The sequence below is a fragment of the Lethenteron reissneri genome, unplaced genomic scaffold, assembly GCF_015708825.2.
Source record: "Lethenteron reissneri isolate LAM-NWPU_2019-01 unplaced genomic scaffold, ASM1570882v1 scaffold_151, whole genome shotgun sequence".
NCBI classification, from domain to species: Eukaryota; Metazoa; Chordata; class Hyperoartia; order Petromyzontiformes; family Petromyzontidae; genus Lethenteron; species Lethenteron reissneri.
In genome coordinates, this window is record NW_026891234.1 from 7,501 (window position 1) to 21,158 (window position 13,658).

Genomic DNA, 13,658 nt, shown 5'->3' on the forward strand with positions numbered 1-13,658 from the left:
CAGTACATACAGTACATACACACAGTACATACAGTACATACAGTGCACACAGTACATACAGTACATACAGTGCATACAGTACATACACACAGTACATACAGTACATACACACAGTACATACAGTACATACAGTGCACACAGTACACACACACAGAGACACACAGAGACACAGAGAGACACACACAGAGACACACACAGTACACACACAGTACACACAGTACACACAATACATACAGTACACACACAGAGACACACACAGAGACACACACAGAGACACACACAGAGACACACACAGAGACACACACAGAGACACACACAGTACACACACAGAGACACACACAGAGACACACACAGTGACACACACACAGAGTACACACACACACAGTACACACACACACAGTACACACACACACAGTACTCACACACACAGTACTCACACACAGTACTCACACACACAGTACACACACACAGTACACACACACACAGTACTCACACACACAGTGACACACACACACAGTACACACACAGTACACACAGTACACACAGTGACACACACACACACAGTACTCACACACAGTACTCACACACACACAGTACTCACACACACAGTACACACACACACAGTACTCACACACAGTACACACACACACAGTACACACACAGTACACACAGTACACACAGTGACACACACACACACAGTACTCACACACACAGTACTCACACACACAGTACTCACACACACAGTACACACACACACAGTACTCACACACACAGTACTCACACACACAGTACACACACACACAGTACTCACACACACAGTACACACACACACAGTACTCACACACACAGTACACACACACACAGTACACACACACACAGTACACACACACAGTACACACACACACAGTACTCACACACACAGTACTCACACACACAGTACTCACACACACAGTACACACACACACAGTACACACACACACAGTACACACACACAGTACACACACAGTGTACACACACACAGTACACACAGTACACACAGTACTCACACACACAGTACTCACACACACAGTACTCACACACACAGTACTCACACACACAGTACTCACACACACAGTACACACACACAGTACTCACACACAGTACACACACAGTCACACAGTAACACACACACACAGTACACACACACACAGTACTCACACACACAGTACTCACACACAGTACTCACACACACAGTACACACACACACAGTACTCACACACCAGTACACACACACACAGTACACACACACACAGTACAGTACACACAGTACAGTACACACAGTACAGTACACACAGAGACACACACAGTACACACACACAACAGTACACCCACACAGTACTCCACACACAGTACTCACACACAGTACTCACACACAGTACTCACACACACAGTACACACACACACAGTACTCACACAACCAGTACACACACACACAGTACTCACACCACAGTACACACACACACAGTACTCAACACACACAGTACTCACACACACAGTACACACCACACAGTACTCACACACACAGTACACACACACACAGTACACACACACACAGTACTCACACACACAGTACACACACACACAGTACACACACCACACAGTACTCACACACACAGTACTCACACACACAGTACTCACACACACAGTACTCACACACACAGTACACACACACACAGTACTCACACACACAGTACACACACACACAGTACTCACACACACAGTACTCACACACACAGTACACACACACACAGTACTCACACACACAGTACACACACACACAGTACTCACACACACAATACAGTACACACAGTACAGTACACACAGTACAGTACACACAGAGACACACACAGTACACACACAGTACAGTACAGTACACACAGTACAGTACACACAGTACAGTACACACAGTACAGTACACACAGTACAGTACACACAGTACAGTACACACAGTACAGTACACACAGTACAGTACACACAGTACGTGACTCACGCTCTTGGCTTTCTCCAGGTAGCGTTTGTAGCGCTCACACACACACAGTACACACACAGTACACACACAGTACACACACAGTACACACACAGTACACACACAGTACACACACAGTACACACACACAGTACACACACACACAGTACAGTACACACAGTACACACACAGTACACACAGTACACACAGTGACACACACACAGTACAGTACACACAGTACAGTACACAGTACAGTACACACAGTACAGTACACACACAGTACGTGACTCACGCTCTTGGCTTTCTCCAGGTAGCGTTTGTAGCGCTCCTCCATAATCCTCATGTCCTCATCCTTCTTCTTGAAGCTCTCCTCCAGATCCTCCACACGCTCCCCTAGAGAGACACGGGGACAGAGAGACACACGGGGACAGAGAGAGACACGGAGAGAGAGAGAGACACGGGGACAGAGAGAGACACGGAGAGAGAGAGAGACACGGGGACAGAGAGAGACACGGGGAGAGAGACACGGTGAGACACGGGGAGAGAGACACAGAGACATGTCCTCATCCTTCTTCTTGAAGCTCTCCTCCAGATCCTCCACACGCTCCCCTAGAGAGACACGGGGACAGAGAGAGACACGGGGACAGAGAGAGACACGGAGAGAGAGAGAGACACGGGGACAGAGAGAGACACGGGGAGAGAGACACGGTGAGACACGGGGAGAGAGACACAGAGACATGTCCTCATCCTTCTTCTTGAAGCTCTCCTCCAGATCCTCCACACGCTCCCCTAGAGAGACACGGGGACAGAGAGAGACACGGGGACAGAGAGAGACACGGAGAGAGAGAGAGACACGGGGACAGAGAGAGACACGGGGAGAGAGACACGGTGAGACACGGGGAGAGAGACACGGGGACATGTCCTCATCCTTCTTCTTGAAGCTCTCCTCCAGATCCTCCACACGCTCCCCTAGAGAGACACGGGGACAGAGAGAGACACGGGGACAGAGAGAGACACGGAGAGAGAGAGAGACACGGGGACAGAGAGAGACACGGGGAGAGAGACACGGTGAGACACGGGGAGAGAGACACGGGGACATGTCCTCATCCTTCTTCTTGAAGCTCTCCTCCAGATCCTCCACACGCTCCCCTAGAGAGACACGGGGACAGAGAGAGACACGGGGACAGAGAGAGACACGGAGAGAGAGAGAGACACGGGGACAGAGAGAGACACGGGGAGAGAGACACGGTGAGACACGGGGAGAGAGACACAGAGACATGTCCTCATCCTTCTTCTTGAAGCTCTCCTCCAGATCCTCCACACGCTCCCCTAGAGAGACACGGGGACAGAGAGAGACACGGGGACAGAGAGAGACACGGAGAGAGAGAGAGACACGGGGACAGAGAGAGACACGGGGAGAGAGACACGGTGAGACACGGGGAGAGAGACACGGGGACATGTCCTCATCCTTCTTCTTGAAGCTCTCCTCCAGATCCTCCACACGCTCCCCTAGAGAGACACGGGGACAGAGAGACACACGGGGACAGAGAGAGACACGGGGACAGAGACACGGAGACACGGTGAGAGAGACACAGAGACATGTCCTCATCCTTCTTCTTAAAGCTCTCTTCCAGATCCTCCACACGCTCCCCTAGAGAGACACGGGGACAGAGACACGGTGAGACACGGAGAGAGAGACACGGGGAGAGAGACACGGAGACACAGAGACATGTCCTCATCCTTCTTCTTGAAGCTCTCCTCCAGATCCTCCACACGCTCCCCTAGAGAGACACGGGGACAGAGACACGGTGAGACACGGAGAGAGAGACACGGGGAGAGAGACACGGAGACACAGAGACATGTCCTCATCCTTCTTCTTAAAGCTCTCCTCCAGATCCTCCACACGCTCCCCTAGAGAGACACGGGGACAGAGAGAGACACGGTGAGAGACACGGGGACACGGAGACACGGAGACACGGGGAGAGAGACACGGGGAGAGAGACACGGGGAGAGAGAGACACGGGGAGAGAGACACGGGGAGAAAGACACGGGGAGAGACACGGGGAGAGAGACACGGGGAGAGAGAGAGACGGGGACAGAGAGAGACACGGGGAGAGAGAGAGACACGGTGAGAGACACGGGGACACGGAGACACGGAGACACGGGGAGAGAGACACGGGGAGAGAGACACGGGGACACGGAGACACGGAGACACGGGGAGAGAGACACGGAGACACGGGGACATGTCCTCATCCTTCTTCTTGAAGCTCTCCTCCAGATCCTCCACACGCTCCCCTAGAGAGACACGGGGACACGGAGAGACACGGGGACAGAGAGAGACACGGGGAGAGAGAGAGAGAGAGACACGGTGAGAGACACGGGGACACGGAGACACGGGGAGAGAGACACGGGGAGAGAGACACAGAGACACGGGGGCAGAGACACGGTGAGACACAGGGAGAGAGAGACACGGGGAGAGAGACACGGGGAGAAAGACACAGAGACACGGAAAGAGAGACACGGTGAGAGAGACACGGGGAGAGAGACACGGGGACATGTCCTCATCCTTCTTCTTGAAGCTCTCCTCCAGGTCCTCCACACACTCCCCTAGAGAGACACGGGGACACGGAGACATGGGGAGAGAGAGACACGGAGAGAGAGACACAGAGACACAGGGAGAGAGACACGGAGACACGTCCTCATCCTTCTTCTTGAAGCTCTCCTCCAGGTCCTCCACACGCTCCCCTGCCGGGAGAGACACGGGGACAGAGACACAGAGACACGGTGAGACAGAGACACAGAGACACGGTGAGAGAGAGACAGAGACACGGTGAGAGAGAGACAGAGACACGGGGACAGAGACACAGAGACACGGTGAGACAGAGACACAGAGACACGGTGAGAGAGAGACAGAGACACGGTGAGAGAGAGAGACACGGGGAGAGAGAGAGACACGGGGAGAGAGAGAGACACGGGGAGAGAGAGAGACAGAGACACGGTGAGAGAGAGAGACACGGGGAGAGAGAGAGACACGGGGAGAGAGAGAGACACGGGGAGATAGAGAGACACGGGGAGAGAGACACGGGAGAAAAAGAGACACGGTGAGAGAGAGAGACACGGGAGAGAGAGAGACACGGGGAGAGAGAGAGACACGGGACAGAGAGAGACACAGTGAGAGAGAGAGACACGGGGAGAGAGAGAGACACGGGGAGAGAGAGACACGGGGAGAGAGAGACACGGGGAGAGAGAGAGACACGGGAGAGAGAGAGACAAGGGGTAGAGAGAGACACGGGGAGAGAGAGAGACACGGTGGAGATAGAGAAACCCGGGGAGAGAGAGAGACACGGGGAGAGAGAGAGACACTGGGAGAGAGAGAGACACGGGAGATAGAGAGACACGGGGAGAGAGAGAGACACGGGGGAGAGAGAGAGACACGGTGAGAGAGAGAGACACGGGGAGAGGAGAGAGACACGGGAGAGAGAGAGACAACGGGGACAGAGAGAGACACGGTGAGAGAGAGAGACACGGGGAGAGAGAGAGACACGGGGCGAGAGAGAGACACGGGGAGAGAGAGAGACACGGGGAGAGAGAGAGACACGGGGAGAGAGAGAGACACGGGGAGAGAGAGAGACACGGGGAGAGAGAGAAACACGGGGAGAGAGAGAGACACGGGGAGAGAGAGAGACACGGGGAGATAGAGAGACACGGGGAGAGAGAGAGACACAGAGACACGGTGAGAGAGAGAGACACGGGGAGAGAGACACGGGGACACGGAGACACGGAGACACGGGGAGAGAGACACGGGGAGAGAGACACGGGGGACAGAGAGAGACACGGGAGAGAGACACGGGGAGAGAGACACGGGAGAGAGACACGGAGAGAGAGAGACACGGGGAGAGAGACACGGGGACAGAGAGAGACACGGAGAGAGACACGGGGAGAGAGACACGGGGAGAGAGACACGGGGAGAGAGACACGGGGAGAGAGACACGGGGACAGAGAGAGACACGGAGAGAGAGAGACACGGGGAGAGAGAGACAGAGGACACAGAGACACGGAGAGAGACACGGGGACACGGTGAGAGAGAGAGACACGGTGAGAGAGAGAGACACGGGGAGAGACACGGGGAGAGAGAGAGACACGGGGAGAGAGAGAGACACGGTGAGAGAGAGAGACACGGTGAGAGAGAGAGACCGGGGAGAGAGAGAGACACGGTGAGAGAGAGAGACACGGTGAGAGAGAGAGACACGGGGACACGGAGACACGGGGAGAGAGAGAGACACGGGGAGAGAGAGAGACACGGTGAGAGAGAGAGACACGGGGAGAGAGAGAGACACGGTGAGAGAGAGAGACACGGGGAGAGAGAGAGACACGGTGAGAGAGAGAGACACGGTGAGAGAGAGAGACACGGGGACACGGAGACACGGGGAGAGAGAGAGACACGGGGACACGGAGACACGGGGAGAGAGAGAGACACGGGGAGAGAGAGAGACACGGGGACACGGAGACACGGGGAGAGAGAGAGACACGGGGAGAGAGAGAGACACGGTGAGAGAGAGAGACACGGGGACACGGAGACACGGGGAGAGAGAGAGACATGGGGACACGGAGACACGGGGAGAGAGAGAGACACGGGGAGAGAGAGAGACACGGGGAGAGAGAGAGACACGGGGAGAGAGAGAGACACGGGGAGAGAGAGAGACACGGGGAGAGAGAGAGACACGGGGAGATAGAGAGACACGGGGAGAGAGAGAGACACGGGGAGAGAGAGAGACACGGGGAGAGAGAGAGAGAGAGACACGGTGAGAGACACGGGGAGAGAGAGAGACACGGGGAGAGAGACAGAAAGAGACACGGTGAGAGAACACGGGGAGAGAGAGAGACACGGGGAGAGAGACGAAAGAGACACGGTGAGAGACACGGGGAGAGAGAGAGACACGGGGAGAGAGACAGAAAGAGACACGGTGAGAGACACGGGGAGAGAGAGAGACACGGGGAGAGAGACAGAAAGAGACACGGTGAGAGACACGGGGAGAGAGAGAGACACGGGAGAGAGACAGAAAGAGACCACGGTGAGAGACACGGGGAGAGAGAGAGACACGGGGAGAGAGACAGAAAGAGACACGGTGAGAGACACGGGGAGAGAGAGAGACACGGGGAGAGAGACAGAAAGAGACACGGGGAGAGACACGTGAGACAGAGAGAGACACGGGGACAGAGACACGGAGACACGGGGAGAGAGAGAGACACGGTGAGACACGGGGAGACACGGTGAGAGAGAGAGAGACACGGTGAGAGAGACACGGGGAGAGACAGAGACACGGTGAGACACGGAGAGAGAGACACGGGGAGAGACGGGGAGACACGGTGAGACTTGGGGTGTCTGTGTGTCTGTGTCTCTGTGTGTCTCTGTGTGAGTCTCTGTGTGAGTCTCTGTGTCTCTGTGTGTCTCTGTGTGAGTCTCTGTGTGTGTCTCTGTGTGTCTCTGTGTGAGTCTCTGTGTGAGTCTCTGTGTCTCTGTGTGTCTCTGTGTGAGTCTCTGTGTGTGTCTCTGTGTGAGTCTCTGTGTGTGTCTCTGTGTGAGTCTCTGTGTTTCTGTGTGTCTCTGTGTGTGTCTCTGTGTGTGTCTCTGTGTGTGTCTCTGTGTGTCTCTGTGTGTCTCTGTGTGTCTCTGTGTGAGTCTCTGTGTCTCTGTGTGTCTCTGTGTGTGTCTCTGTGTGTGTCTCTGTGTGTCTCTGTGTGTGTCTCTGTGTGGTGTCTCTGTGTGTGTCTCTGTGTGAGTCTCTGTGTGTGTCTCTGTGTGAGTCTCTGTGTGTGTCTCTGTGTGTGTCTCTGTGTGTGTCTCTGTGTGTCTCTGTGTGAGTCTCTGTGTGTGTCTCTGTGTGAGTCTCTGTGTGAGTCTCTGTGTGTGTCTCTGTGTGTGTCTCTGTGTGTGTCTCGTGTGTGTCTCTGTGTGAGTCTCTGTGTGTGTCTCTGTGTGTGTCTCTGTGTGTGTCTCTGTGTGTCTCTGTGTGAGTCTCTGTGTGTGTCTCTGTGTGTGTCTCTGTGTGTGTCTCTGTGTGTCTGTGTCTCTGTGTGAGTCTCTGTCTGTGTCTCTGTGTGAGTCTCTGTGTGTGTCTCTGTGTGTGTCTCTGTGTGTCTGTGTCTCTGTGTGAGTCTGTGGGGCTCTCTGTGTGAGTCTCTGTGTGTGTCTCTGTGTGTGTCTCTGTGTGTGTCTCTGTGTGAGTCTCTGTATGTGTGTCTCTGTGTGTGTCTCTGTGTGTCTCTGTCTCTGTGTGTCTCTGTGTGTGTCTCTGTGTGAGTCTCTGTGTCTCTGTGTGTCTCTGTGTGAGTCTCTGTGTGTGTCTCTGTGTGAGTCTCTGTGTGTGTCTCTGTGTGAGTCTCTGTGTCTCTGTGTGTCTCTGTGTGTGTCTCTGTGTGTGTCTCTGTGTGTGTCCTCTGTGTGTCTCTGTGTGTCTCTGTGTGTCTCTGTGTGAGTCCTCTGTGTCTCTGTGTGTCTCTGTGTGTGTCTCTGTGTGTGTCTCTGTGTGTCTCTGTGTGTGTCTATGTGTGTGTCTCTGTGTGTGTCTCTGTGTGAGTCTCTGTGTGTGTCTCTGTGTGTCTCTCTGTGTGTCTCTGTGTGAGTCTCTGTGTGTGTCTCTGTGTGTCTGTGTCTCTGTGTGTCTCTGTGTGTGTCTCTGTGTGTGTCTCTGTGTGTGTGTGTCACTGTGTGTGTGTCACTGTGTGTGTCACTGTGTGTGTGTGTGTCACTGTGTGTGTGTGTTGTGTCACTGTGTGTGTCACTGTGTGTGTCACTGTGTGTGTGTCACTGTGTGTGTCACTGTGTGTGTGTGTGTCACTGTGTGTGTGTGTCACTGTGTGTGTGTGTGTCACTGTGTGTGTGTGTGTCACTGTGTGTGTGTGTGTCACTGTGTGTGTCACTGTGTGTGTCACTGTGTGTGTGTGTGTCACTGTGTGTGTGTGTCACTGTGTGTGTGTGTCACTGTGTGTGTGTCACTGTGTGTGTGTCACTGTGTGTGTCACTGTGTGTGTCACTACGTACAGGCTGCTCTGTAGCGAGTCTCCGTGTCACTGAGAGTGTCACTTTTCCTCTGTAGCTCCACCTGCAGCTCACGTAGCTTCTCCCTGTGAGATCAACAACAACAACATCAACAACATCAACATCAACAACAACATCAACAACAACATCAACATCAACAACATCAACAACATCAACAACATCATCAACATCAACAACATCAACAACAACAACATCAACAACAACAGCAACAACATCATCAACATCATCAACAACATCATCAACAACATCAACATCATCAACAACATCAACATCATCATCATCAACATCATCATCAACAACATCATCATCAACATCATCATCATCAACATCATCATCAACATCATCATCATCAACATCATCATCATCATCAACATCATCACCACCACCATCATCACTGTGTGTGTCTCTGTCTCTGTGTGTGGCTCTGTGTGTGTCTGTGTGTGTCTGTGTGTGTCTGTGTGTGTCTCTGTGTGTGTCTCTGTGTGTGTCTGTGTGTGTCTCTGTGTGTGTCTGTGTGTGTGTCTCTGTGTGTCTGTGTGTGTCTCTGTGTGTGTCTCTGTGTGTGTCTGTGTGTGGCTCTGTGTGTGTCTGTGTGTGTCTGTGTGTGTCTGTGTGTGTCTCTGTGTGTGTCTCTGTGTGTGTCTGTGTGTGTCTCTGTGTGTGTCTGTGTGTGTGTCTCTGTGTGTCTGTGTGTGTCTCTGTTTGTGTCTCTGTGTGTGTCTCTGTGTGTGTCTCTTTGTGTGTCTCTGTGTGTGTGTGTGTCTCTGTGTGAGTCTCTGTGTGTCTCTGTGTGTCTCTGTGTGTGTGTCTCTGTGTGTCTCTGTGTGTGTGTCTGTGTGTGTGGCTCTGTGTGTGTCTGTGTGTGTGTCTCTGTGTGTGTCTCTGTGTGTGTCTCTGTGTGTGTCTGTGTGTTGTCTCTGTGTGTGTCTGTCTGTGTCTCTGTGTGTCTGTGTGTGTCTCTGTGTGTGTCTCTGTGTGTGTCTCTGTGTGTGTCTCTGTGTGTGTCTGTGTGTGGGCTCTGTGTGTGGTCTGTGTGTATCTCTGTGTGTGTCTCTGTGTGTGTCTCTGTGTGTGTCTCTGTGTGTGTCTGTGTGTGTGTCTCTGTGTGTCTGTGTGTGTCTCTGTTTGTGTCTCTGTGTGTGTCTCTGTGTGTGTCTCTTTGTGTGTCTCTGTGTGTGTGTGTGTCTCTGTGTGAGTCTCTGTGTGTCTCTGTGTGTCTCTGTGTGTGTGTCTCTGTGTGTCTCTGTGTGTGTGTCTCTGTGTGTGTCTCTGTGTGTGTCTCTGTGTGTGTCTCTGTGTGTGTCTCTGTGTGAGTCTCTGTGTGTCTCTGTGTGTCTCTGTGTGTGTCTCTGTGTGTGTCTCTGTGTGTCTCTGTGTGTCTCTGTGTGTGTCTCTGTGTGTGTGTCTCTGTGTGTGTCTGTGTCTCTCTGTGTCTCTGTGTGTGTCTCTGTGTGTCTCTGTGTGAGTCTCTGTGTGTCTCTGTGTGTGTCTCTGTGTGTGGTCTCTGTGTGTCTCTGTGTGTGTGGCTCTGTGTGTGTCTGTGTGTATCTCTGTGTGTGTCTCTGTGTGTCTGTGTGTGTTGCTCTGTGTGTGTCTGTGTGTGTCTTTGTGTGTGGCTCTGTGTGTCTGTGTGTACTCTGTGTGTGTCTGTGTGTATCTCTGTGTGTGTCTCTGTGTGTGTCTGTGTGTGTGGCTCTGTGTGTGTCTGTGTGTGGGGCTCTGTGTGTGTCTGTGTGTACTCTGTGTGTGTCTCTGTGTGTGTCTCTGTGTGTGGCTCTGTGTGTGTCTGTGTGTGTCTGTGTGTGTCTGTGTGTGTCTCTGTGTGTGTCTCTGTGTGTGTCTCTGTGTGTCTCTGTGTGTGTCTCTGTGTGTGTCTCTGTGTGTCTGTGTGTGTCTCTGTTTGTGTCTCTGTGTGTGTCTCTGTGTGTGTCTCTGTGTGAGTCTCTGTGTGTCTCTGTGTGTCTCTGTGTGTGTCTCTGTGTGTGTCTCTGTGTGTCTCTGTGTGAGTCTCTGTGTGTCTCTGTGTGTCTCTGTGTGTGTCTCTGTGTGTCTCTGTGTGTGTCTGTGTCTGTGTCTCTCTGTGTCTCTGTGTGTGTCTCTGTGTGTCTCTGTGTGAGTCTCTGTGTGTGTCTCTGTGTGTGTCTCTGTGTGAGTCTCTGTGTGTGTCTCTGTGTGTGTCTCTGTGTGTGTCTCTGTGTGTGTCTCTGTGTGTGTCTCTGTGGGTGTGAGACTTACGAATATTCATCCAGCCTCGTTTTAAGGGCGTAGACTGTGGAGACACACACAGAGACACCACAGAGACACACACAGAGACACCACAGTGACACACACACACAGAGACACACAACACAGAGACACACACACAGTGACACACACACACAGAGACACACACAGAGACACACACAGAGACACACACAGTGACACACACACACAGAGAGACACACACACAGAGACACACACACAGTGGACACACACAGAGACACTCACAGAGACACACACAGTGACACACACAGTGACACACACACACAGTGACACACACACAGAGACACACACACACACAGAGACACACACACAGTGACACACACACACAGAGACACACACAGAGACACACACAGTGACACACACAGAGACACTCACAGTGACACACACAGAGACACACACAGTGACACACACACACAGAGAGACACACACACAGAGACACACACAGAGACACACACACAGAGACACACACAGAGACACACACAGTGACACACACAGAGACACACACAGAGACACACACACAGAGACACACACAGTTGACACACACACAGTGACACACACACAGTGACACACACACAGTGACACACACAGAGACACACACACAGAGACACACACACAGAGACACACACAGTGACACACACACAGTGACACACGCAGAGACACACACACAGTGACACACACACACAGTGACACACACACACACAGAGGCACACACAGTGACACACACACACAGAGACACACACAGAGACACACACACACAGAGACACACACAGAGAATTTCACCATTGGAACCTCATTTGCCAGTAGCAAAAATATGATCATTGTTTTTATTACCCTTTTATCTGGCAACAAAACTGACACATTTTTTATAAGGAGTCATGTTTGCATAGCCCAGCAAGGGGCACAGGTGGTGCATCAGCCAGTCATCTCGGTCATCTCAGTCAGTCGACCCGTGGCACCTGCAGGGTCTGTCCCGTGACCTCATGCACCTAGCCTGGCACAGCAGTCAACCCATGGCACCTGCTGGGTCTGTCCCGTGACCTCATGCACCTAGCCTGGCACCTGCTGGGTCTGCCCCGTGACCTCCTGTACCTAGCCTGGCACAGCAGTCAACCCATGGCACCTGCTGGGTCTGCCCCGTGACCTCATGCACCTAGCCTGGCACCTGCTGGGTCTGCCCCGTGACCTCATGCACCTAGCCTGGCACAGCAGTCAACCCATGGCACCTGCTGGGTCTGCCCCGTGACCTCATGCACCTAGCCTGGCACAGCAGTCAACCCATGGCACTTGCTGGGTCTGTCACGTGACCTGCTCCTCATGCACCTAGCCTGGCACAGCAGTCAACCCGTGGCACCTGCTGGGTCTGTCACGTGACCTCCTCCTCATGCACCTAGCCTGGCACAGCAGTCAACCCATGGCACCTGCAGGGTCTGTCACGTGACCTCATGCACCTAGCCTGGCACAGCAGTCAAACCATGGCACCTGCTGGGTCTGTCACGTGACCTCCTCCTCATGCACCTAGCCTGGCACAGCAGTCAACCCATGGCTCTGTGTCTGTCTCTGTGTGTGTCTCAGTGTGTGTCTCTGTGTCTCTGTGTGTCTCTGTGTCTCTGTGTGTGTCTCTGTGTCTCTGTGTGTCTCTGTGTCTCTGTGTGTCTCTGTGTCTCTGTGTGTGTCTCAGTGTGTCTGTGTGTGTCTCTGTGTGTGTCTCAGTGTGTGTCTCTGTGTGTGTCTCTGTGTGTCTCTGTGTGTGTCTCTGTGTCTCTGTGTTGTCTCTGTGTGTGTCTCTGTGTGTGTCTCACTGTGTGAGTCTCTGTGTGTGTCTCTGTGTGTCTCTGTGTGTGTCCTCAGTGTGTCTCTGTGTGTGTCTCAGTGGTGTCCTCTGTGTGTCTCTGTGTGTGTCTCAGTGTGTCTGTGTGTGTGTCTCAGTGTGTCTCAGTGTGTCTCTGTGTGTGTCACTGTGTGTGTCTCTGTGTGTGTCTCTGTGTGTGTCTCTGTGTGTGTCTCTGTGTGTGTCTCTGTGTGTGTCTCTGTGTGTGTCTCTGTGTGTCTCTGTGTGTGTCTCTGTGTGTGTCTCTCTGTGTGTCTCTGTGTGTGTCTCTGTGTGTCTCTGTGTCTCTGTGTGTGTCACTGACTGTGTCACTCTGTGAGTCTCCATGCTGAGTGAGTCTCTGCTGAGCCTCCTCCAATTCCACCTCCAACTCCACAATCCGCTGTCTTTGTAGCCCTGCAGACACAGAGACACACACAGAGACACAGAGACACACCAGAGACACACAGAGACACACACGAGACACACACAGAGACACACACAGAGACACACACATAGACACAC

At 52.9% G+C, this 13,658-nt stretch overlaps 1 protein-coding gene across 1 annotated transcript in view; it reads right to left on the bottom strand.

Moving 5' to 3' along the window:
• Positions 1 to 11,324, bottom strand: part of LOC133362515 (protein Hook homolog 3-like) — a gene marked incomplete at its 3' end in the record, with an annotated part of 16,875 nt that extends 5,551 nt beyond the window's left edge. The window contains exons 1-3 of the mRNA XM_061581463.1: positions 11,300 to 11,324; positions 9,047 to 9,129; positions 2,297 to 2,397 (exon numbers count right to left, since the gene is read on the bottom strand). Of these exons, the coding sequence (XP_061437447.1) occupies positions 2,297 to 2,347 (51 nt within the window). The remainder of the gene's footprint in view (positions 1 to 2,296; positions 2,398 to 9,046; positions 9,130 to 11,299) is intronic.
• Positions 11,325 to 13,658: the final 2,334 nt, after the last annotated feature.